This window comes from Cyanistes caeruleus, chromosome 6, assembly GCF_971803275.1.
Source record: "Cyanistes caeruleus chromosome 6, bCyaCae1.hap1.1, whole genome shotgun sequence".
Taxonomy (NCBI): domain Eukaryota; kingdom Metazoa; phylum Chordata; class Aves; order Passeriformes; family Paridae; genus Cyanistes; species Cyanistes caeruleus.
In genome coordinates, this window is record NC_141706.1 from 20820797 (window position 1) to 20847230 (window position 26434).

The 26434-nt window shown below is 43.6% G+C and overlaps 1 protein-coding gene and 2 long non-coding RNA genes across 12 annotated transcripts in view; 2 read left to right on the forward strand and 1 right to left on the reverse strand.

Annotated features, from left to right (window-relative positions):
- Nucleotides 1-807: 807 nt before the first annotated feature.
- On the forward strand, nucleotides 808-9634 carry LOC147652501 (uncharacterized). The gene is made up of 3 exons (XR_015287687.1): nucleotides 808-2030; nucleotides 2856-2958; nucleotides 9557-9634. It is a non-coding gene; the product is annotated as an uncharacterized LOC147652501 (long non-coding RNA).
- LOC147652502 (uncharacterized) lies at nucleotides 7505-10457 on the reverse strand. Its single transcript, XR_015287688.1, has 2 exons — nucleotides 10352-10457; nucleotides 7505-9648 (listed from the first exon to the last, which is right to left on the reverse strand). It is a non-coding gene; the product is annotated as an uncharacterized LOC147652502 (long non-coding RNA).
- Nucleotides 10458-12711: 2254 nt separating this feature from the next.
- The window catches only part of PTPRJ (protein tyrosine phosphatase receptor type J), a 74214-nt gene continuing 60491 nt past the window's right edge, over nucleotides 12712-26434 (forward strand). For 2 of the 10 annotated variants that reach the window (XM_086891967.1, XM_086891968.1), the window contains exon 1: nucleotides 12776-12903. In XM_086891967.1, the coding sequence (XP_086748093.1) occupies nucleotides 12829-12903 (75 nt within the window). In that variant the 5' untranslated portion in view covers nucleotides 12776-12828. Of the gene's footprint in view, nucleotides 12904-22510; nucleotides 22618-23497; nucleotides 23700-26434 lie in introns of those variants that run through there. The other 8 variants (XM_086891971.1, XM_086891976.1, XM_086891974.1 and 5 more) reach the window with 7 other exon arrangements.

The window sequence follows — 26434 nt, forward strand, 5'->3', positions numbered from 1 at the left end:
GAAACTTTGCTCCTGATAATCTCAAGGCATTGCTGGAATTAAGAGTAATATCTGAGTAATCAACCACGCCATTTCCTCATCCTTTAACATGTCCTCTGGATGCCTTCCAAAAATTGCCAAACTAGAAACTAGATCACTAATAAGAATGTATCTTCTGTTATGTAGTTTGGCTAAAGGCTCCAGAAACAGGGAACTTTCAATGCTGAAAGACTCAGCACAGATGCTGTGCCGGCAGGGAACAAGGATGCAAAGAGAGAATTGGAGCCATGAGCTGCCTGGCAGCTACTGCAAAGAGTGAAGTTCTATTTATTCACTATAATATTCTCTGTCTCATCTTCTTCCTGTCAGAGTGTTGTACATAGGTGACAGAACCCAGAAAATACACTTTGTTGCCTTCCCATATGCTTAGAGTTATCAGGAGATATTTTTCCCAGGGGTCTGCCTCCTATAAGACATTTCCAGGCACAGATCAAGGAAATGGAAAGTGAAATACTCCCTAAAGAGCTGCCTTTGGAGACGTTGCAACATACGAGATACCATGAGGTACCTCTATACCTGTATCACCTGTAAGCACAGTGCCACATAAATAAAAAGTAGTTCTGAAGTTCAGGAAAAGCTGACAGCAGCCATAGTAGAAGGTGTGAAGAAGGAGTAAATGCCAAAGACAGGACTAAATGAGAGCACCCCTTCTTCTCAATCAGTTTCAGGTGGGCCCAGTTTTGCCACTTGGACGCAGCTGGGTGGGACTGGTCTCTTTTGGCAGTACCCAAGGGCTTTATAAGCATTTGCAGTAGCTCTGCTTGATCTGCTCTCCCAAGTAGCCTTTCTGTACCAAGACCCAGTGGACTCCTCAGCACTACCTCCTGCAGTGTGAGGGAGCTCCCACCACATCCCCATAGCGAGCTGCTGAGGTGCATGGGATAATTCTGCTTAGGAGGTAGCCCAGGGTTCGGAGATGAGAAGATAGCACAGTCTTTCCAGAGTCCTGCTCCAGTCGGAGAGGGGCTTCTGTGGTCTGTTACGAAGTGCTGGATGTTTACATTTGCTTTTCCTGTCAGAAGAAATAGATCTGGCAAGCAGCCAGGAAGCTATTTCTGGAAAACTACTTTCCTGGTAATTAAAAGCACCTGGGCAGACTTTCCTTGTCCAAACAGCACTGTCTGGCCAGGCCAGGCTTTTAGGGTCAGCTTTTCAGGCATTGAACAGCTTTAACAGTGGCAGGAACGCAAGAATTCAAGGTGTTCCTTCTTCATCTCATGCATCTTGCATGTTGATTTCCAACCCAAGTCAAAGATGATAAAGGACTGAATGAAAGTCTGTGACCACTAAAGTATCAAAAGCTCCTCAAACCCCAGACTTTCCTTCTGGCTCTGCCAGATGTTCAAAGATCATGAGAAGAACTTAGAAAGCATGTGTTCTTTACCCCACCCCTCCCACCTTCTGAGTTACAATCCTTTATGGAGCATTTGGATCATTTTTCAGGATCCAACCATATTTCATTTAAAGTAAAAACTTGGAGTCTTCCCCACTTGTGATGCAAATGCAAGACCTGCAAAATAAAAAACCACTGTCATGAAGCTGGCAGTCACACTGTTAAAAGGTGGTGCTGCTATAGTCAAAGTGAAATTAAATCAGAAAAATTGAGATAACTGAAATTATTTATAGTTGGCTGGCAGCAAGATCAAAATTTGTACTGCATTTTGGCTACTGCTACTTCCTTACTAGCTTCACTAGTCAATGGGTGTCTCTTAGATAATGCATTGTGGCAAACTTCTGATGTCTGGGGAGGGCAGGGGGACTGGCAGGACCTCCTGAGAGCAAGATGTTGGCTGACAGCTGTCTTCCAGCTTCTTATGCCAGAGCCTAGGTGAGGCAGTAAAGCTCACGTGGCCAAAGCAAGTGCTGTAGCTAGCACTAGGATACCAAGAGGGAACACAGCCCACATTTGTGGATAAATGAGTTACACAAGTAACAGGATATGGATGGCAGTCTTCTGTGTCCAGAGAAGGACGGCTGAGGAACAAGGGGAGGTAAATTGGGAATCTTCTTAGCAGCAGTTCTCTAGAAAGGAATAGCACCACTACTGACTGCTAAATAAATTATTCACCTCTTATGTTTCTCTGCTAAAACTCTTGTTTTTCTTTTGCCTATGCCCGTCTTAACTTCTTCCTCAGCACCAAGCTCCAGTGACACACATCAGAAAGGTCAGTTCGTACAAGAAAGGGAAGGAGTTACTCCATCAAATCTTTAATCCTCTAAAGAAAAAATTAAATTGTTTATCTTATCTATAAGGCTTATTTAGAAAATGAAAACTTCATTTAATGAGCATGCAGACAGCAGTCAAGATTAATCTTTCTGTATCTTAAGACCTGGGCAAGTTAAAATCTGAGGACTTCTTGAGAAGAAGAGCAGTAAATAAAGTGTTGATAGTTAATCAGAATCTCTTGGCTACTTAGGTCAACATATTAATGGTTTTAACTTTAATTTTAACTTAATTTAGCTTTAAGAATCATCTGCCTTCAGACAAAGACTTTCTGTTGTCGAGATACATACCCCTTGTAGAATCAGAACTAGCTTATAGACTAGGCAAGATTGATGCTGCAACAAATCATTTAAATTGGGTCGTAGTTATCTCAACAAACCATATATTAATAGTAAAAGTAAGATCAAGTTCTGGTGAGGAAAAAATATGCTTTCTAGAGGAGAAACTTAATCAGTTTTATTCCCCAGATTAATTAAGTATGCTGGATATAGGAAATGAATTAATTTTGAAAATGCTCCATTATAATTCCCTCTGATAACCGCTAAGGAGCATAAGCACATCTTCCATTATCTCCTGCTTTCTTTGGCTACAGGGATTAGAAATCATTCAAAAGGACACACTGCTTTGAAACTACAAGACACCCACCTGCCTGGGACCCAGCCAAGGCTGGTCACATCGTTGCAGTAACGGGCCTGGTGAGTATTCCCATGACAAAGATTTTTTTCCCCTGTATCTGTCATTAAGTGTCGCTCTTAGAGTGCATTAGCACAAAGAAGCCAGTGAGTGAGAGTGAGGAGCTTAGTCCTAGCAGAAAGCCTCAGCACTGTCTGCTTTGTCAAAGATGACAGCATAGTCTGACAGAAAACCCGTGCAATGTGCTTATGGCATCTCCTGCAATGCTTGCAGCCACAGACTGAGTCCTACCTCTGCTTAGTGCAGTACCAGCAATATTTCAACAAGAAAACAACACCCTGGCTTCAATATTTCCTTGCTTTTGACCTCCTGATTTCATGCTCTGGACAGTTTGTTTTATTCCTGATCATCTGCTTTAAATATTTATTTCATTGCCTTGATGTCACCTGGATGTATGAGTTCTGTGAAGAAATAAGGCAATATTTTTTTGCCATGCCCTTGATACCTGTTTCCCTTCACCCTGTTCTCTTCCTGCTTCTATTCTCCCCGCCTACTGTTATTTCTTGCCAAAAAGGAGCAGTTTTGCAGTGTCACAGTTAATTTGAGCAAGATTAGTGCTGTAGAACCACATATAGTATTTACCTGAAAGGAGTTATGTGCTTAATCTCTCAACTAGAAACAGAGGTGATAGGTACAGCTCCTTAGCCAGGCACTCATGGGGACTAAAAGACTGCAAAGCCACATCACCTCTGGCAGAGAACATAGTCCATGGAGCCACTGCCCCTCTGCAAGGTGTGCTTTGGACTTACTCCGCTCTGCAGCAGTGACTAAAGAGGACAAGTATAGAAAGTAACAAATGATTCCTTGTTTTCATAGCCTGTAATGCTGTTGTAACAGCTTGTATCTGTATGGGTGCACTCTGGAAAGTTCAGGATCTTTCAGAAAAAGGAAGTTTTCCCTTTTAAGGGGACAGATTATTCACCCAACCGTTAAACTGTCAGCTGTAAAATTAACTTGGATTGTTGCTGGTGTGTGCCTATTGAAGCAAATTGAATCTAATCCATCAGTTTTTAAAAGGATCTGTACATTCCATGGAGATTGTTAGTTGTGGATGTGGCTTACTGACCCTTTGGACCCTTGTTTTCCTGGGGAGCAGAAGTACTGTTCAGAACAGCCTGTTCAGCTGAGAAATGACAAGTAGAAACATTGCACACACAAACTAATAATCCTAAAAGCAATGTGCTGGTTCATCATTCTTCTCATGCAGGAAGAACACAGGGAAATATCATTATTTCATTCATTATTTGATGTGAAATTTATTATTTCATTTACTAGAGTTTAGCTAACATTTGTTTAAAAGCTGTTCCCAGTAGCATCAGAAGGCTGTATAGCACTGACTGTGTTCAAGTGGTAGATGGAAAGAAGTTAGTTTTAAAAACAGAAATTTTAAAAAATGCTACCAAAACCCAGAACCCGGGGTTCTTGAAAAGGATGTATCAAGCTAGGCACTTGGCTCTCAATGACAGTCAAAAGGCCAGCACAAGAACTTGGCCAGCTAAGCCTCAGCATGTCTTAAAGGATGTTTAGGGCTGTAGTGCCACAGTAAATAGCAGGCTGTTGCCAAAACACCATTTCCAGTCAGACAGGACAAGTAAATGAACAAAGATCAGAGCACATCACCAGGCATTAGAATTGCAAGTGCAGGGATGCAAATTCAGAGCCAGGGCATTCAACCATGATAGCTGGGATGCGAACTGATAATTTTTGATGTCAGCTTTTGTTTTCTTCCCAGGAAAATGTCTTAGCCTTCTTGCCATCTTGCTGTTTAAGCTAAGGGTTGCTGCCAAGCTGCTTGAAACCATCCCAATTCAACTACAGCAATTTGAGCACAGTAAATAGTACCTGATATCCTCCAAAAGAAGCCTTAAGATATCTTTCTGATGTATAATGATGGACGCAAGCACTTCAGTGATTCGGTCTCACCTCTTCCTTTTTGCCTCTTTGCTTCCTGCCGTTTTTTGCATACCTTTGTAAAAAGGAGGTGTTTACCTTAAAGCAGGCATTCATGCAGAAAAATACTGGTTATGTGTAAAACAGGCCAGTTGCATTCCAGCCGGTAGTTTTATTGCTCAGAAAACTGCTTCTCCCACTTGTATGGTTTTGCCAAATGTACATTGCCATGAAAATAATTCATGCTTCAGTACCATCTGTTAAACAAGCACAAGATGATGTGCCTATATTTTAGGGGCAATCTCTGCAATGGACCAAAAGTTAAATGACCCTGAAGATGCTAATTGCTCTCTTAGGATGTCCATAAGCAGTCTGTTCCTGATATAGTTGACATATGTATCACACTTGGAAGACACCTGCACTTCTGCATCATTTCTCCACATTATTACTTATGGGGAGAAGCAGGGGTAGGGGTAGGGTTTTGCTAATAAGCAAAACATTATAAAACTCACCATTCAAACTGTGTACCCTCCCACCACAATTTGTAATGTCAGGGGAAAGGGAAAGGGAGGCTGACTCACTTGGTCAAAGAATTTAGGTAGATTTAATTTTTAACCTTTTAACTTTTTCCTTCTTTAATGGATATCTGTCACCTTGGGATTTCAGCAGTCATCTGTGACTCTGGAATGAGAATTCTCTGATGTGAAAATCTTGGTGCTGTTTAAACATTGGTATTTTTTCAAATGGTGTCACAACTACAGTTTTTCTGACAAGTTTCTTAAGGTTTCAGTGCTTAAAGGGGGCAGGGTGTGTTGTGGGAGATTGTGGCAGATGGGGCTTCTGGACAACATAATGTATCCAGCCACTCCCTTTCCTAATGCCCTTGACAGAGGTTGCCAGTCATGTACACACACCTGCTGGTTTCCAGGAGGCAGGTGATTTCACTCATTATCAAGGGCAGAGTCAGCTGTTGTAATGTTTTGTAGCACCAAGTTTAGCTTGGTGTTATTTCATTTGGATTATATGGTGTCATTTATGGGACTTAAATAGTAATTGAAAGTGATTCTGCTGGAACTTTATATGCTGAGAAAAATTTATGCCTTTCTTTCGTGAGCTTGGAGACAAGGACAAAAAACTTGGCAGGTGGAGAAGGGGAAATGTTTCTGCCAGCTTCTGGTATTTCCCAGAATCCTGCCTCAGTCACTGCTCCCTGGCTCTCTATGCCACCTCAGAGCTCTAGCTCCTGTGTGGGGCAGCTGAGCTATGGCTGTGGCTTTTGGTAATATGACAGGGACTGCCTATACTGAGCAGGGCTTTCCTCTTGCCCTTTCTGCAAGTCTCAGTAAAACTTATGTATATTTATTGTGCTAGAGCCCTTTGCAACCCATGGCATTACTCCTGGCTGAAACCAAGCAATTACCTGTTACCTAGCATTGGTGAGACTGGCTATAGGACCACAGCTTCTTTCCTGCTGGAACAGAGTCCATTCATTCCTGTGTAGAAGATGACCTGTTTAAAAGGCTGGTGTCTGTTTTAACTCAAATCACTTAAAAAAATGTTCCGCTGTGTTAGAAGTAGCTCAGGTGCTGTAGAATTGTACATATGCTGAGTTGGAAGGGACCCACATGGATCCCAAGAAATCTAGCTCCTGGCCCTGAACAGGAGAGCTCCCAAAACCACACCATGTGCATTGTCCAAACTCTGTCAGGCTTGCTGCTGTGACCACCTCCATGAGGAGCCTGTTCCAGTTTCCAAGCACCCTCTCGGTGAAGAACCTTTTCCTGATGTCCAACCTAAACCTCCCCTGACACAACTTCAGGCCATTCCCTCAGGTCCTGTCAGTGGTCAGAGCAGAGATCAGTGCTTGCCCCTCCTCTTCCCCTCACGAGGAGGTTGTGACTACAGTGAGGTCTCCCCTCAGTCTCTTCCAGACTGAATGGACCAAGTGACCTCAGCTGCTTCTCATACACATTCACCTCCAGGCCCTTCACCATCTTCAAAGCACTTGTTTAGATGCTTTCTAATACCTTTATATCTTTCTCATATTGTAGCACCCAAAACTGCACACAGGCCTCGAGGTGAGGCCACACCAGTGCAGAGCAGGACAATCACCTCCCTTGACCTCTCCTCCCTTGACAGGCTGCTGATGCTGAGCCTGAGGCATCCCAGGACACGGCTAGCCCTAGTGGCTGCCAGGGCAGCTGACTCAATGCTTTGGAGTGTGCTAGTCTGTGGGGTTTTAATGCATATTTTCCCTTCAATTGCTATGTGAAATACATCCTCCCACTCACCTGCCTTCCCACACAAAGGAGGTTGGCCACTGAGTAAACTTAAGAGATTGAAGGCGTTACCCACTTCCAAAAAGTCATTTTCAGCTACAGCACTTCAAAGTCTTTTTGAAAGTTAAAAAAATAAAAAAATTTAAAAAAAAAATTCAGGTTTTCTTTGCTGGCCCCCACAAGAAAAAATGTTTTCTCCCCCTCAGTCAAAATAAAACCATCCCAAACCTGTACTGATGAGAAGTCAGGTTAACTTCCCTCTCATTGTAAGAAGTGTCAGGTTTTCTTTTTGTCTGTTTTACCCTCCATCTGAAAGATGTCTCTGCTAGCAGCTCAATGCACCTTTAATTTCTTGTGATTAAAAAAAAAAAAAAAAAAAAAAAAAAAAAAAAAAAAAAAAAAAAAAAAGGCACTGTTTAGGAGTTAAAATACTACCCAGCAGTCCCCAGCCAGTACCCCCTTCAGCTACAAGCTGTGGAGGGCTTGTACCAGCAGAAACCAGCTGAGAGCCACATCCAGAATTTGAAACCTTCCTGCATAATGGTAGGACTGTCCCCAGGTGAGGCACTTAGCCACTCACTGTTTTTTCACCAAAGCTGCTGCTGGGGTTAGTGCAGTGCTCTTCTGGTGTAGTGTAAAGGGGACTTGCAGTTCTGCCTGAGAGTTGTTCCCAAAAGGACTCATCTGTGGGTTTGGTGGTACATGGAAGCCTGGAGGACCCTTTTAAGGTCTGAGGTGGCGTAAGTTAGAGCCAGAACAACATCAACCAGAAAGAGCACTTTGGGCTCCTGTAGCTCCAGGGCACTGAGCAATGATGGACAGAAGTTCATTTGGAATTCTGTGTGGGTCACAGATGTCCCATCATGTCTGAATCTGAGGACTTAAAAGGGAAAGCAAAGCCAGAGCAGATCTTGGACCTCGGTTTGAAATCACAGCAGAGAGCACTTCCTCCTTTGTGAATGACACTAGTAACGCACGCTGTTACATGTTACCTGCCTTGCTGAGGTAGCAAGCCACATGCTAATACACTTGTTTCTTATATATGTATATATATATAACAGTGCTTTGCACTGTTTTGGCTGTAAACAGTAGCCAAGAAATGTGCTACTTGCCCAGTCAGGGATGAATCCATCCAACACAGTATCCTGTCTCCAGCAGTGTGTTAGGAGACTCTGTTCAGGAAGAGCAAACAAAGTACCATTCCCAGCATCCAAACATTACAGGCTCATCTCTGCCTTCTCCCTGTTTATGGACATAATGTCCATGAAGTTTTGGAACTGCTCGTGCTGTTTGCCTTTAAAACCTGCTATGACAACATATTTCAAAAGCTCATTGCCTGCCATATACAAAACCACTTTATTATGACTGTTAAATTGGATTTAGTGAACAAGTTTTTCATTCATCTTATTTCCAGGGAGCTTTCTCCTCTCCTAATTGAAAACTCAGCTTTTTAAGGCTCCATTGATAAGACAACTGCACCATCATCTACATTTCTTTACCTGCCCTTCTTGTTACCTTCCCTCAGTCCATTCTGTCCCTCTTGCAATGCTGAGAGCAGTGACAAGCCTCAGTCAGGACGTGGGGGCACCTGGGTTTCACACACTGGCAAAACCATGTTTTCTGCTTTGTTCTGAACTCCCCTCCAGAGGATGGTCTACAATTGTTTGCTTCTTCTGGCTGACACTGTACACTGAGCTGATGAATGAAACTGGGAATGACTAATGAGAATACACTATTGTGATCAAGCCTGGCTGTGGTATGCAGTTAAACATGGCCATTCTGATACTTTTTTCTTTTCTAAACCATATTCTATTGGCAGTCTCAGTGAAAGGCAAGCATTACCAGCCAGGGTAACTGCTCCAAATTGGACAGCTTGGATCATTATATTTTTGCAGTCTTCCAATACTGCCCAGAGAATTAGTAATATTCCTTATGGTGTAAACTAGAGCACTCATAAGTAATAAGCACATTCTTCCTGGATTTGTGTGCAGGGGCCCAACATAATTTAAACTTAGGTCTCTTTTAAAAACTTGATCATAAGGATGTGGAATAACTTCTTTCTGACACTTCCATTTGAAGAGGTTTTATGACTCAGATGCACAAATTACTTCCAGTGAGTTAAAAAATAGAAGCTTCAGGCCAGAAGCAACACCTACCAAGTTTCATTAGCCTGTCACACATATAGCTTTAATAAGAGTCTGTAGAATAAACAAAACTCACCTATAGAAAAAATTAGGCAGTAGCAGTTGTAATTCAGTAGATTTCCAGCAGATTAGTAACAAGCTGTGAAGAGCCTGTGGCCTGAAATGCTACCTTGAGCCTCTAATTCCTAGGAAATTGTTTGTGTTGTGATGGTTATTGTTGCTGAACAATTAGCAACTTGGCAGAGCTTCAAAAAAATTGGCTTTTAATTTCTCTTTTCCATTTTCAGCATGTGAAGGCTCCAGTTCTGGCATGAATCGCAGCCCTTTGAGATCCATCTCTTCCCTGAGGTGTGCATGAGTAGCAGTGAACCAGAGCATGCTGTGAAGGGCAGAAGCATTGATCAAAGGAAGCAATCAGATACATGTGTGATTCTTTCTCCACAGAGTTCTCAAAATCTAATCAGAAAAGCTTTTTTTTGAAATTGCATTTCTGTTTTATGTTACAAAATAATTACACTTTTTAGTGCCTGATGTTTCTTGACACTTTTTTTTCCCCCTTTGCTTGTGGCTACCTTCAGCATATCTATCTGAGTCTGTTCAAACGTTTATGAATCTCCACAGTTCACTCCTCTGTCCTACAGACAGGGTCCCTGATAGCTGGAGGCTGGATACTTCCAACACCCCAGAAATATCTCTGGAAAGGAGTCAGTTCTTTCCTTGAGGTCTGATAGGAGTCAGTCAAGAGAGATAGCCTGAAACAGTAACAAACCCATGCTCTCTGTGTGCCCACTGAGCATATGCTCTGTGTTTAACCCATAAATCCTACTGATGGCATTGGTTAGGGTTATAATCAAAGACATGCTGTAAAGATAATTTTTACAACAGTCCTAGAAATACTCTGCTTAGAGATCTCTACAAGCAAATTTAATTCAGTTCTCTACTATTTTGGATGCTGCAGAAATGAGACTGTGTCCCAGAACTTCATTGACCTCCAGGTTCAGGTACATGACATACAAGTAGTCATGACGTACACTCAGCTGCAAGTGTTAATGAGAAAGTAATTAATTACAGATTCCATGTACCTTGTACTTGAAAAGCCCCACAAGTTACACCAGATCCAAACAGATCACCAGTATGGTGAGGGGAGTTCAGCTTTCTGTAGTAGCGATGTAGCTGCTCAGTTGCTCTCTGGAACAAAGAATTAACATAGCCTAAGACATATAATGCCCTTTGCTTCTAAATTGGGTTCTGTGGCCTCTTCAATGAAAAAGAATGAGTGAACTTAAAAGTCCAAGGATGTCTAGAGTCTGGAGATGGCAACATCAGCTTGGAGATACTTAAAATTTTAAGAGGTGAGAACCCCACTTCTTGCTTTCTCAGTGCATTTTAATTTTTTATATATTTTTTCTTAATTTAATTTTCTCTTTCAGAGAAAATTAATTTTGGAGCTAGCTGTCATTACTGCTGACATCAGTGAAGAGATTCCCACTAAATTTCAAGGACAACTGGATTAATTACCAGGTTTTTGTACTGGACAGGTATGGAATTAGAAAAAGCCATGCTGCTCCCACTGGGCTGGAGCTGAGGATGACCAAGTATGCTTGCTCAAGTGCAGCTGTGGCACTTGAGGTGCAGCCCAGACAATGGAACCCAGTCTGGCCAGAAGCTGCAGTCTGGCAACTTAGACTCACTGGGGGTCTGCCCAAGCAGGGGAGCAGCAAGAGGGAATTTATTTTATGCATCAGAGCTGCAATTTCTAAATGGTAGGGTTTGATCTGCAGAAGTTATGTCAGCATAACAACTTCACAGCAGCCAGTGAGACTTCTGTCAGGTGTGTGGCTTACCAGGAGGAGTCCTCACCTGGAAAACAATTCTCAGGTGCTTTGCACTGAATGGAAAGCATAACAATTTTTATTAATGTTTTTTATATAAAATTATATATAAAATATATTAAAATATATGTATAAATATTTTTATATTTTTTTATATTCTTGCCTCATTTCAGTACTCCCTAACATAAAAAAACCCAAAAAAACCAACCAACAGAACCTTTTCTGAAGTATAATTATCTATTTCCCACAATTCTTATGAAGTGATGCCTCTACACTAACTCCAGCTGTAGGTCTCAGCCTCTCAAACAGGGTTTGTGTGTGCCCTTACAGAATGATAGAATAGTTTGGGTTCAAAGGGACGTTTAAAGGTGACATAGTCCAGCTGCCCTGTGATAAGCAGGAATGTCTCCAACTCAGAGCCATGCCCAACATGCCCTTTAACATCTCCAGGGATGGTTCATCTACAACTGCCCTGAGCAACCTTTTCCAGTGATTCACCACCCTCACCGTAAAACTTTTCTTCCTCATATCCAGTCTGAATTGACCTAGTCTTTTAGTTTAGAACAATTCCCTCTTGTCATATATCAACAGGCCATGCTAAAAAGTCTGTCCCCACCTTTCTAACAAGCTCCCTTTAAGTACTGAGAGGCTCTAATACGGTTTCCTGGGAGCCTTCTCTTTTCCAGGGAACAACCCCAATGTCCTTATTCTTGTGAATTTTCCCATGAACTCCCATGGAAATAGCTGCTTCCGTAATGCTATGCACGTGTTTTGAGGGCTCAGAAAAGACAGGGAAATGACAAACATACGAGCTCAAAAGTTCTGAGAAAATGAGGACTGCCAGTGTTTCTGCAATTAAAGATATGCTCTGTAAACTGTCCTGCCTTCCCTTTTCCCTTATCCAGTATGAATGAAATGTGGAACACTTCACTGAACCTGGGAACTAAGTTGGGGTTATAGAAGAGGTTACAGAAGTTATAGAAGTGATGATGTCACGTCCCTTTTGATGACATGGTTAAATATGTGCAAACCCGTGCCTGGAGCGGGATGAGACTTTCTTGGGAGACTGTTGGGGGATGGAAAACGGTGCAACAAGCAGAGCCCCTCACTGCGGCAAACCCTCGCCGGGGCTCGGGCGCCCCTTACCCCGCTCGGGGCCGCGTGTGGCCGCGGAGGGAGCAGCGCTCGCCTCCGGCCGGCGGCGGAGCCCCCGGGGCCGGGTTAACCTCGCCTTACCCCTGACCCTTCTGCGGACCGCCCGCCCCCGAGCACCGTGCCAGGGCCGGGCGGGCGCGCCCCGCGGCGCCGCTCCCTCCGCGGGTGCCGACGGAGACCGGGAAACTTTCGGAGGGAGCCACTTCCTCGCCCGGCGCGGCTTGGCGGGGGGAGATGTCAGATGCCGGCAGGGAGAGAGGGAGGGGGAAGGCGGGGAGGCGCCGGCCGCAGCCCCTCCGCCCGCGGCCGGACGGCCATTTAAGCCGCGGGCGAGGAGCGGCGGCGCAGGGAGGTGACCGGCCCGGTGCTCCGGCGGCCGCTGCCCCGCTCGCCCCCTCACCCCGCCCCGCGCAGGGCTTCCCCCGCGGCTCCGTCCCCCCGCCTCTCTTAGGGCGGGGCGCGGGGGAGGGCCGGGACGCCGGGCGGTGCGGGGCTCAGCCCGGCCATGTCTCCGGGGGCGGCGGCGTCGGGCTGAGCGGCCGTGCGCGCAGCGGGGAGCGCTCTCCGCCACCATGAGGCGGCTGCCACTGCCCCTGCCCTGCCTCCTGCTGCTGCCGCCGCTGCTGCTGCTGCTGCTGCCGGCCGAGGTGAGACCGAGCTGCGGGAGGCGGGGGGCTGCCGCACCTGCCCCCGCCGCGGCCGCTCCGGCTCGGCGGGGCAGGTGTGCGGCCGGGCTCGGGCTTTGTCCCGCCGCGGCTCCGCCGGTGCCGCCCGCGGAGGGGAGGGCAGGGGAGGCGGGGGGGCCGCGGTGTGGCCCGGCGGGGGCGTCGCTCACCTGGGGCGGGATCCCCGCGGCCTCCCCCTGCCCCGCGGCCGGCCGCAGCGGGGGCTGTGCTGGGGTTCAAGCCGGCGCTGCAGCCGCGTGGTTCCTTTCGGGGCACGAGGTTGTTTTCCTGGTTAAAAGCTGCCCTGGCTACAGCAGGGACGGTTCCCGTCTCCCCAGTGTTGTCGCCTGCCCTCCTCGTGTCGCTGCTGGTTAATTATATTAATAGGGTATATATATGGTAATAGGGTATTTGCGCGTTGCCCGTGCCGGTGGTGCGCATCACCCGCCGGATTACAGCTTTCGGGATCAGCGCGGAGTTTCCACGGGAAAATTGCTGCCGTGGTCCGGAGCGAGCAGCCCTGGCTGCCCAGGGCAGCGGATCAGCAGGAGGCCTTGGCCAGCGCGCTTGGCTTTGAGGCCCCGCTCTGTTCCCACGTGTGTTGCAGGATGTTCTTCCAAGAACACCTTTCAGTGATGTAAATCAGAATTGCTTGCCAGGTGACCCACTCAGCATGCTGGCACAGGCTCTCTCACCCTTGCTTCCCTGAGCTGATGGTGTTCTCAGTGTTCCTGTAGGAGTGCTTCATGGCTGCTGTGAACTCTGGTGTTCTGGGGCTTGCTGAACTTTTGCTTCCAGATGTACCCGCTTGTCCTCTCTGCCTCAATAGTTACTGCTACTGAAGTGTGAATGTGTGTTGATAGGAACCAAGGTGCTCAGTAATATGTGGTGACAGATCTGCCTCAGAGCTGCAGAGCAGAACTCTACTGCTTTACATTTTTGACTACTTTTTCCTTGCCTTGCATTGGCACCCGCTTGTGATTGCAGCCAATGACTGTTGTAAGCCTTTGCTTCCTTGTCTTGTCTGTTTCAGCTTGGGGTGCCTTGCAGCGTTTAGTTGTTTGGTCTCTGTTTGTTGTTGTACCGAGCCTAGGTTTAAAAATCTCTTCTGAATGAGAGCTAAAACTGAATTGGGTATTGAAGTACACCAGAATTTTGGAAGACCTCAGAGGAGGCCTGGATTGTCCTTGGGTACAGCCTTGCAGGATCTGCCTGCCATGACCTCCATGTTTGTAGTTTGTAGTTTTTCTTTCCAAGCTGGGTGTAAAATCTTATGACTTAGTCATATCAATGTTCTCTAAGTCAGGCTCTTAATTGGTGTCTAGTATGATTAATATGAATACTAAAAAACATGGACCCTCTCCTCAATTACATATAGTTGTATTTATATATTCATCATCTTGGGACTCAGCTACAGACTCTCAACTAGGTCTTGTCATCCCCTGATGTTACCAGAGCTCGCATCAACAGGCTACAGGACACAGGTCAGATCTGCAGATTTTGGTGTGGCTCATAATTTTATGTGGGAACTCTGCAGCTCATAGTGTCACCACTGAAAATTTAGAAGACAACATTCTCAGTTTTGACTTAATTGTACCTGTGAATGTGAAGGCTGAGGCAAGGAAGTCTTCAGTTTACCAGGCTTCTTAGCTAGTGTTGGTCAGCACCTGGTGGAGCTCTGAACATTAGGAGCAGGTGCTTGAACTGCAGGCAGGTGGGGAGAAAGTTCCTTTAGAATTTTTTCTAATGTCAAGGAAATATTCTATCTAATAATAAATACTCTATCTAATGTTAGAGGAATAGGATATAAACCAGGTGCTCACTGATGATGTTATTCTGCAAATCATCGTCTCATTTGAAGTGACTAAATTTAACTGTAGCCACTTAGGTCAGGTATGGGGGGGATAACTCATATTTGGAAAGGTCATTGTGTTTCTATAGCCTATAAGCAATAAGGATGCAGAATAAAGCCTTGCTTGGAGGCAATGATTTAAGCACAGCAGTCTTGTTGCCCATGCTGTTCACATGGTCTTGCCATCTAAAAATGAGGATGTTTTCTAACAGGGCACAGTTTTGCTCTCTGTTCAGGGTTCTTTGCGTAGTCTCAGGCGGGTGTTAGAGTTGGCCGGTGTTGTTGGAGGTGTGGCATGTGCTCAGGTACAGGGACATGGCCTGTCACTATCTGGGGAGGCATTTAGCTGCTGTAGGAAGGTGACAGCAGCTGGCAGGAATGTCAGGCACATGGCGTGAGCCAGGCTTCGTGTGTTGCCAGTAAGAATTATCGCCCCTTCTCTGCAGTCAGTCTCCCAGCCAGCCTGAGTGGAAGGGCAGCGGGTGGGGTGGAAGCAGCTCTGGGCTGCCTCTGGCCTCTGTGTTGCCTTTCAGATGACTGTGGGGTCGGAGAGGGGACAGCGCTCCACACTGGCACCATTGTGGGCCCAACCACACGCAGGGACTGGGAAGCAGCCGGAGCTGTGGAATGGCTGTGTCACGGCAGCTCCTCAGTGGTATGATGGGCACATGATCTTTCTGTGGTGTCTTTTACTCATGGATAAGCATCTTGCCTTTTTTTGAGGAATTACAACGTAGTGGGCAAAGTTGGAGTTGTTAAAAAACAAACCTTGCTCTTTGTTTTTTATTGAGAGTGATCATATTAGTGATACGATAAATAATTTATACTACTGAAAGAGCAGCAGACAGTGTTTGGTTTGTTTTGGTGTTTAGAATTGCAAGTGCCTTTTATGTGGACTTAATAGCTTGTTGTTACATCTTATTCCATACACGGAACTACTGATACTGTGTGAGTTGATTATATAGGATTATGGCTTAATTACTGGTCTGAATTTCCAACTGAGGAGTATAAATGAAGAACTGTCTTATCTCAAATGTGGGCTTGTCATGTGTGTATGTTGCATGTGAGATAATTTCTGCTATATATTGGTCATTATTAATCATCCTTGTTGAGTCTTCCCCTGTATAGTACCCTAAATTTAAATTTTAGTTTGTGAAATTACTCTGAGTAATCTTCAGCACATGAAACAAGTTAATAGCAATTTCCATTAAACTTTGTGACGGGTCTACGTACAGCTCATTTAGAGGCTTGCAAAAGAATGAAGACTGAGAATTGTGAGGCTCCCTTGCTGCTTCTGTACACACACTTCTGGAGTAAACCCTTTGATGACCACTGTTAAAAACACAGGTATGAGCATTGCTGATCTGGAGACCTGAGCAGGCCTGAACTTAGGCAGAAGAGACCAGAAGAAGAAGCTGTACCTGTGAACAGAATTTGCTTGTGTCTGAGGAGCTTAGCAATAAACTTTTCATCTGCCAGGCCAGGTTATTTTTATGTGATGACTGCTTTTGTTTTTGTTTAAAACAGCAACACAGGTTAATTTCCTGAGCTTCTTTATGTTCCTTACAAAGCCCCACAGCACAAGCACCTTCTGCAGTGCTCAATGGAGGCTTTGTCTTCAGCGTCCATGGATGTGCCCAGTGCTTCCTTAGAGGCATTGGCTGGCTGCACATTGCAGCACACTCACATGGTTTCCAATACTTTGAGCCTCCAGCCAGAAACACACAACAGAATATCTTCTTCTGCGTATTTGAGATCAGAATTCAGACCCACAGTGGAAATGTTGTCTGTGCAAACAGCCACGCTATTATTAGTACTTCCTCAATTATGTGAGCTACATGCAAGTCTTTGTTGAGAATTTTTATGGCATGTAATTTTTTATGGTTGGAGTTTCTAAATATGAGCGAAATTGCTGCTGTTTTTGAAAATCTTTGGTTGTTCATTGTGCAGGGCATAATCTATATAATTTTAATTTATGCATTTCCTTCTTTCTGCTAGACTTACAGGGTATCATAGAGGGAGCATTTTGACAGTGTTGGAGAGTGGTTGGGTACTTGGATGTTTGTAGGTGCAAAGCCTATCTATGACATTTACTTGCCTGCTTGAAAGATTCTTGCTATATGAGCAAAGGCGAGAGACACTATGAAACCAGTTGGTGGCTGCACATCTGGTCGTTAGCCTGATGCTTTTAGTCTAACTCCAAAATTTGAATGCAAATAGTACCTTCAACATCGTGAAAGGTTGCTGGAAGTGTAGGAGGAGCTAGTTGAATTTTCTCCAGCAGAGAGGACCTACTGCTATGTAGGGATGGGAGAGTGAAAGAACTTTGCCTTAAATGGAGCTATCAGTAGGAAATTAATTTTCAGCAGGAGATGACTGTGCAAGGGAGGACTTTAATTGGGAGGGGGTGAACATGTGGTAATATGAAGTGTTGGAAAGCGAAGAGTGTGGGGGAAAGAGTGATCAGGCATCACAGGAAGAGAAGAACAAAACAGATGCACAGCTCTTGAAGGCTGCACCAAGGCTCTTCCCTAAGTACTTTCCAGCTGTTCCCAAATGTATCTGCACGTTAACAGGCCTCCTGGGACTGTTAATCCAAAATTCCAGGAGGAAATCCAAGACTAAGCGGGAAAAGTATTTCTGTAATCCAACAAAGAATGGACACGTAAATGTGGTCCAAGCAGAGATGAATCAATAGATTCATGGCCTCATTTAGTTATCTTCTATGGCCTTCATGGGCTTTCTGTGGAAAAGGCAGGGAAAGATATGTCCACATCTTCCCATAAATGTTGTTGGTATTTGGCACATCACTGAAAGTACTAATTTTCCTACCATCATGAGGAAATTGGAAGAACCCCTGGATACTGGAAACCAAGCAGTCCACCCATCATTCTCTTCCTCCTGTTACTCTCTGTGAAGATACCAAAGGCCGTGTCGGCAAGCATCTTTATCCACCTGTAGAAATGTGACAGGCGAAAAGGTAACTGTAACAGAAAATTTCTTTCAAATGTGCTTTCATTTTTTCACATTTGAATGTGCTTTCAAATTTCACCAACAAAGAAGAAGAAATGGCAGCTCTGAATGGAGGAAGGAGTGATGTTGGTGTTTGCTGTGGTACCAGACCTGTGGGGTCTGTAACTGGCCTTGGCTTTACACGGCGCTTCAAGCCTAGCCTGTATGAGTGGGGAAGAGGGCTAAGGCTGTGTTTGACATGAGTACTGCTCTGGGGAGGAGAAGGGACCTGAAGGAACACCTTCAGGCTCTCCTAGCCAGTACCTGGAAACCTTTTTCTCTCCAGTGCTGCCCATCTTCTTGTTTCTTATTCTTCTTGTACCTCCTGTTTGTTTGGTAAACTTGTGCATTTTCTCATTCTTTTGTGCAGTTTTAGCCAAACTGAACAAGTAAAAGAAACACCTAGTGTGTCATTGGGAAGTTCCTATTGCATGCAAAGGTTTTGTTGTGTTCTTCATGATGGCTTCTGCTTTAGGGTTGAGAATGTGGGTGTTTTCTTTAAATGTTGGGTTGGGTGTTTTGTTTATTGGAAGGGATTAATGGTTTTGTGGTCGATTGGTTTGGCCTTGTGGTGTGCAGGAGAATGCTGTCTACATACTGTAATACTGGTTTTTGTGTTCTGTGCACCAAATGAGCCAGGGCTTGAGTGTAAGTAATAATTTGTGTTAACTTCAGCCTTATTTTCCTTATTGAAGGTAAGAAATTTTTGCTTCTGAGACTGTAAAATCATCAAGTAAAGACTTAAACATCAGGTGCAGAGCTTTATTGCAAATTACAGCCTCTCTCTTGTGGCCTGGTAAGCAGATGCAGTCTCTTAGCACTTCTGAGCCCCAAAGTGCTGGAACCCTCCCATCATAGCCCAGGTGAGTGGAGAGATGTGAGTGCCTGGGAGCTTTCTCTTGTTAGGCTGTTAGATTTGTATCTACAACATAGCTGGCTCTATGATGAGGTGCATTCTCAGGGTAATTCCTTACTTCCTTTTGGCACTATTTTGGTAGGGGTTTTTTTTGGGTTTTTTTTTTTTGGTTTTTTTTTTTTTTGTTTTTTGGGTTTTTTTGGTTTTTTTGTTTTGTTTTTTTTTTGTATCTGCTGCATTTGGGCTGCACTTAGCCTGCATGAATGTGCTCCCCAAAGAGGGTTATTTGTGCAGACCACCTTTGTAGAAGCCCAGCCTGTCCTTGGTCATTGAGGGACTGTAGCTTGGTATGGCTATAAATGCATATTTAAAAGCCTCTGCTTCTGCTTGTTCAGCAGGATTTATTTATTTATTTTTTTTTAATGGAGTATGTCAAAATGAATCATTCATGGATGTCTTGGCAGGTGGGTGGTAAGACAGGGAGCTCTGCATGCCTGTAAGAAGACTCCTGGCCCAGTTGATGATGTTGCACATCTTGCTCTGCTTGCTGATGGTTTGTCTCTGCAGTGGTAGGTGGCTCTGGAGGGTGTTTTTGCACAGGAATGCTGGTGGCTTTTGTTTCTGCATTCCCCATTGTGACAGAGCTTAGACAGAGTTTTCTGTCATTATTTCCTCTTGTGCACTTGGATTCTTGTAAATTAGAGCACTTTTAACAAGCTTCCTTGTTTATTTTCTTATATACACATGTGAACAGATCACTGCTGGCAAGTCTGTTTCTATATACCTGGTTTTGAGTCTTCACTTTCAAATTGTATTTTCTACCAGCTCTGTTTCTCTAAGTAAGGAAAGAGCCATGTGAAGTTTGGTTTGTGATTGCCACATTGACTCAGGCAGGAGGATGCTGCAAAGGATGGGGCAGGCCAGCCTATATAAGCAGCAAAGCATGAGACCATCCATGGTATTACAGACTGGGAAAGCTTTTTGCTGCTTCCTTCTAGCAGTTGTTGTGCCTGCAGGATCAACAGTCTCTGTAAATAAGTGGAGGTTGCTTAGTTCTGCTGCCTTTCCTTCCCAGGGTTTCCTCATGCCCAAAGTAGCTCAGACAGCTGATTGCCAGACTGTCCCCTTGAAACTTTCAACTTAATTTTCCTGAAGGTCTCATGATACAGAAGGGGAAAATTGAGAGGCTTCATTTTAGTTACCTTCATCTGTCTGCATCAGTTTAAGGACAGGTGAATTGTTAGTTATTGTCTGAATTTATAGTGAGAGAGGTTCCATCTTTGTCTGTGTCAAAACGTGCTCTGCTGCTTGACTTTGTGCAAGGTGGCCTCTGTGCTTTGAAGTGGAAAGAGCAGGGTGTATACTGGAGTAAATGCATGAGGCTTCCACCATCAGGGACATCTGGATTGCAAAGGCAGCCAGTTTTGTGTGCTGGCAGGGATTTGGGGTAAATGGGCTCTCTGAGACCAAGATGTGGTTTTGGCTGACAAAGAGAAGGGCTTCCACTGTTTCCCTCTGGGATGCAGGTGAAAGAAATGCACATTAGCACAAAATAGCAGTGTGGAAGCATCGGAAGAGATTGACTCAGCCTTGCTGGTGGTTTTAGTACAATATGAGATGTGCCACAATTTCACCATAATTTTTAAACAATAAATGTAACTTTTTATGAAACACTGTGAGGAAAAGAATGGGTGCCTGTGGCTGGCATCAGATTTACATATGTAAAATTGTACTGTTTTAATAGGGGAGTCTAGAGTTTTCTTCCTTTTGTGACTGTGATCTTTGATTCTGCAGTAATTTTATATACTTAAAAATACATGAAATCGAGGAGGGAAATAAAATAGACAACAGTAAATTGGTAGGGTCCTTTTGGATCATCAAATTCTGTTTTTCTTTATTTGCTTTTTTCTAGTGAAGGCAGATATAGGAATTCTAAAGTGTTCTTGACACTGCACATTTTTTAATTGCCCATTTATAACCAAGTTTGGAATTGAGTCCATGGCTTTTCTGCTACATGAATTACACTTTCTAAATTCTAGTATTCTTTCTGTCTGCTTGCAGGGTCAGCTGCTTCTTCTAATAGTAGGCCTGAAGTTCAATACCAATAAAAATGTCCTTTTTTGTGGTGTTCTGATGTGATTTTATTTTTTTTGCTAAGTAGGCTGTGCCTGGTTAACTGAGGTCTTTGATGATTTCACCTTCCATGGATTTATACGTTTTATTTTATCAAGGAGAAACACAGGAATTGTAACCACAGTTTCCTTCACAGTCTTTATAAATGTGTATCTTCAACATAAAAAAAGAAGTTCTTCGTTAAGGGAAGTTTGTTATCTTTGCTTCAGTTTACATAACTCTTTGAGGGTAATTCACCTCTAATTCTGTGCAGCTGGGTACCAGGGAGAAATGAGCAGCCTGGCTTTGAGGTCAGGATCTGGCCTTTTTTACTGGCACACTGGGCATGTCACAGACACCGGCCTGGTGTTCTAAACTCGGAGTTTCTAATAGATTTTGTATCTGACAGCTGAGGAAAGGAGACTGACGTACTCTTACATGAAGTAAAAGAGTGGCATTAATATTTGCAGAATAAAAGTTGGAGTTTTTGGGGCTTTTTGTGTGGTTTTTTTTTTTAATCTGGCTTTTTTGGGGGAAGGGTTGTATTTTTGTTTTGTTTTAATTCAATATTTCTGTGCTGTTCAAAATCCTATTTCTGACATGAAAGGAAAAAAGGAAAAATTTTTGTGAAAGCTTAATTTGCTTTTTTTTCAAGTGAGTAGTAGACTAGCCAGTTATTCTAATTAACTTTGTACTAGTTTTAAGATTTCTTACAACCAACTAAAAAACCCCTTGCTTTATTGGTACTGTTAAGCTGAACATGTTCATTTGAGTGATCAGTGATAAATTAAATGCATTACCAAATCCATTGTAAAATAATTGAAACTATTCCTAAGCACGTGCTAAACACTAGTAGATATTGGTATTGTGAATGTGTTAAATGAAATCCAGTTTTAAGACATAACTATGGGAAAGGACAAGGCTGTAAGATCTGGAAGTGGATCTGTTGGGCCTTTGTTCTGTAATCTCCATAACAATGCAGGTAATTGTATGTATATGACAAATCTCAACAATACACTTCTTTGTCCCTATTAAAAGAGAGAAAACTTGCCTTTGTCTGTAACTTATTAAGAACTTATATTTGAACACATTAAAATTTTGGGGAGATAGATAGTCCCAGTGAATAAAACCTAGCCAGTTAGTAAAAAAAATTAAAAAAAAAAAAATTATTGTTGAATCCATTAGGAGACAGGCCTTTTTTTCCAACTTAACAGTTATAGATTAAGTGTTGTTTTAGAGTGCTAAGATGTTTCTTCATAAGACATGACTTTAATGGCCAAGTCCTCAAACACTATGTTAGTGCATTTTTATCGTCTTCTTGTCTTTCAAATGATTTTTCACTGTTGCTGAAGAGTAGTTGATCTAAAATATAAATGTCTTAGCATATTTTTTATATGGATTTAAGACTATATAATGAAAGTGTAATTGCTTCTAAGCTTTTATTTCTTCTGTGGCATTCTTATTTCTGATGTCTGCTGTACACTCGTAGTGAAATAGCCACATTAAAGAAGCTAATAATCAGCTCTATACTCATGAATTTGACAGCCTTAAATTCTTGGAAAAAAAGAGTTGTATCCTTAACTTACTTTATAATGTGCTTTAAAAACTCACCAAACACCCAAACTAAAAAAGCAAGAAGTTATTATATGCTTTTGATGATTAAAAGATATAATTAGTTTATTGTACTCTGAATTAAGCTAATATTTTCTTTCTTTCTTGTCCACAATATTTTGGGTAATCCTGCCACTGCTGATGAGAGTGCATGTGCTGAGCTTTAGCCAGCAGCAAATATTTGCAGGTGGATGCAATATCTGGAACAGCCTTAGGCGATACTCATTTCCCAGTCCTACAAGACAGATCTACGGTATGTGGTTTAACTGGTATTTTTTAAACTATTGTCTTCTGACTCAGTCTTCACAATTTTACATGTATCTGTTCAACTGTTTCCTGGTTCAGTGTGCGAAGCACAGCACTGCAGGAGGAGTGAGCAGAAGGTCAGAGCTGCTGTTTAGTTGCTGCAGAGCATGCTTTTCCCGCTTCACTGATAATGGAGCCTAGTTCTTTTTGTGGTGGAATTGGTTAGGACTTCATCTAAGTGGTGCAAATAGTTCTCTTCTAAATTTCTGAAAGTTTGTTCTGAAAAAACAAACAAACAAATTTTAAAAGTTGTCCTTTTCACTCACTTGCACTGTTTTCATTTTCAGCTCGCAGGAAGAGACTGCTGTCCATCCAGCAGTTATTAAGTCAATAAGTTAATGACTGGGTGATTCACACATACCAGCCACTGCTCCATCCTAGCAGAGCCACTGCCTGCTTGCAGTGCTTCTACTGGACAGAAGGTCATTTCTGATAACCTGCACTGTGCCCCACAGATTATGCTGCATGCAGAATTCCGTGCAGTGCATTTATAGCTCGTAAGCAGTGTGTGCAGTGATTCTTCCTATCCCTAAGTTTAGGGCTATTCACTACACCTGGCACAGTTGCTAAGAAGAACAATAAGGTGTAATGCCCAGTTCTGCAAAAAAAATCTGTTGCTGCAGATTGAGTCTCCTGCAATCTTGTTTCTGCAAATTGCCTACCTTAGTTGCTTCTCTCTTGTAAATGATTTTTTTTTTTTAATTGAAAAAAGGCAAGATGAAAAAGCAATCAGGTATCTCATATATAGACATTTATTCAGTCATTGCTACATGTGGTATTTCTCACTGTTGTCTCCAGATTCCATCAAATTCATTCCATGAATGTTCATCTGAGTTTTGTGGTGAGAACTGGGCAGCTGAACATTCTGTCTCCTCCTGTAGAAATGTGTGGAAAAGATGGGAGATAAGATAGTGCCAAACTTCAGTTTCCTTTCTGAACAAAGACCTCTTACTTTTACTTTCCTGAAGTCAGACATTTGCTGTTTCATGCTACAGCATGCACCATTCAAATCCTGCTGGAGTTTTGAAGGTAAGGTTAATGACTGAGAAGTTCCAGGACTTGTAGTATGTTGTTGTGTCAAGATTTGTTTGAGGACTTGGGAGCTGCTCACTTGCCACCCATCAAATCTTTTTTGTGCTTTCCTCCCCTTTCTTGCACTGGTTGTTTTGTAACCTGGAGGTTGTAAATGCCATGGGATGTTAGAGTCGAACGTGGCTACTACTAGGGAATCTTGTGGGGTTAGGATCTCTGGCAATGTCTTCAAAAAAGAAATCTTCCTCAGTCAGCAGGTGCATATAGGAAATCAGCATAGTGCTCACCTGTCTCCACCAGGGCTCACTTCTGCTCACAAACTGCATCAAAAATGAGAGCTGCAGGAAGAAAAAGGCTTCCTTTATACAACTTCCTGTATTTTGTGAATACAGGGTTCCTTTTTGGTCATGAATGGGTTATAAATCAGACAAAAGCAGGGTTGTGGGGTCTTGTCTCTTTCTTCTCTAAGTGAATTGGCTAATTCTTGGTGGATTTGTAGATAGGAAAGGCATTCCTTACATCAGGCACAGATGGGGAAAGGGTTCTTGTGTGGTGAGATAGACATTTACCTCTAGACACAGGGCAGCCTGTGGTATACCACTCGAGTGCTTGGGAAAAGGGAGTAGGAGTGTGAGTGAGGCTGCACAAAACCTTGGCAGGCATTTAGTGGGACAGTGAGTATCACCCTGGATACGTGTCATGGAGCGAGTCCCAAGTCTGAAGCCTCTCCTTGTAGCAAGTGGGGCAGCAAGAAGCATTGGGATGCTAGGGATCTTCTGAAGGGATGGCACATGGATGTGCAGATCCTGCAAAAGGTAACTGCCATTATATTGAAAAGGTGCAAAAATCAGTGTGCTGGTAAAGCGCCTGCATTGTAAATGGCTTCCATCAGGCTGCTCTAGCCCCAGACAGTGTGTATTGTACATAACTGAAACAAACACGTTTGTTGCCTTTGCACAGCAAATACTGCTTTTTTTTCCTGACCAACAAAACCCACAGTTTGTTTCTGGATGTCCTGTAGGGTCATAACTGGTCTTGTGAGCAGTCTGTGGTTTGTATGCATTGGGTAGTGTTTGGAGGACGTTAATCTGGGATGCTCCTGCCCCTGCTTTAATGCAGCAAAGAGAGCTAAACAAGAACTGGGTACAGCTGTGCAGGACAAGTGTATGAGAGACTACTTGAGCCTGGAGTGTAAGCACTTCTTGGTCACATCCATCTCTGTGGAAGGAAGCAGAAGCAAAGTTTCTGACGAAAAAGAAGTATGTTGCTGGGGGAGGATGATGAGTAAACACAGAGTGTACATGAGTAGCAAGATTGCTGCAGCCTACATAAGCTAACAGCATGCCTCAGCTGTTGAAGCAGTGCCCAAGTATGTGCTGTTTCATTACACAGAGCTAGACCGTATTCCCTCTGACTTGAAACTGACCAGTCCACCTCCTTCTTCTTAATTAGATCCTCTTGGGATGAGACATCCATTCCTGGAATGAGAGGGAGGCCAAATTCACACAGACCTGCCACTCCCAGACCTCTGCGCACTTGACAGCTGTGATAACACGGCACTATTCCCTCTAATTTGGATACTGGTTAAAAGTGATGGCAGGCATTTCTGGGCAGCTGGTGTTGAACCTGCAGGCACTCTCTGCATGAGATCACCAGCTGTGTGCTGCTTGCAAAGAGGTGATGATGATCAGTGTCCGCTGGTGGTCAACCCAGGATGATCTGAGAGCGTAAGAGGAGTGAGCTTGTCTGGTTCATCTGCTTCACTGAAGTCTCCAGTCTATGGTGACCATTACTGAGGGGAAGATGTGACTGTTTGCGTATTTATATACTTCAGGGTATTGCTGAAAGCTCCCTAGCTGGGAGTGGGGCTACCTTGCTTGTTTTGAAAATGCATGGGAAGGCAGTCTCTGGTCTGAAGTGCCCAAATGTATGTTATTTTAAGCTTGTATGTGTGTAAACACACAGTCTGAATTTAGGGATCATTTCTATGACTGCATAATCAACCTCTGAAAACCTAGGAAGCGTTGGAATTAAAGCTGCCCACGTGACTTTAGTCTGCCCCTTTTCAAAGGATGGAGGCAGAGCCTAGAGTACACACTCTTCTGCTCCCCATGCTTGGCTGTCTGCTCAGTGCCAGCTCCCTCGCAATAAGGTGCTGCTGGGGAAGCTTCAGCTGGCATGGATATATTTTGGAATGCAGGTAGAGGGTGTCCCAGTGCAGCTCCCCACACACAACCTTGCTAAGAGGTGTGTTTGCTCCCCCTTGGATTTTTTGATTAGCTTCAAGCTGAGGTGAGAGCATTTCTTTCACCCCCACTGCTCCAGTTCTGCAAAGGCTTCATTCAATAGGCAAAAGTCAAATTTTATTTTGATATCTTAAGTATTACTGAAATATGTAAGCTTTTCCTAGCTACAGCAAGGGCAACCTTAGTGTGAAGGGAGCACTAAAAAGGGGTCAGGGAAAGTCTATTTCTTGCCAGACCATTAGAAAAAGGTCTTTAGGGTATTTTGCATCTGTACAGCAATCTGTTTTCCCCCTTTCTCAATGTTTTGAAGCATTTTGGTTGCAACATTTCATAATTAAGTAAATATATATAGGCAATAAAATTTTCTCTCCAAATTGAAGTACTTGGGGTAAGTTACGAAGAGGGATCTTCTGATTACCCTGGGTAATGTCATGTTGCACCCTGTGAATTACCATTCAGATTTCTCATTTAACTAGTTGGCCTTGA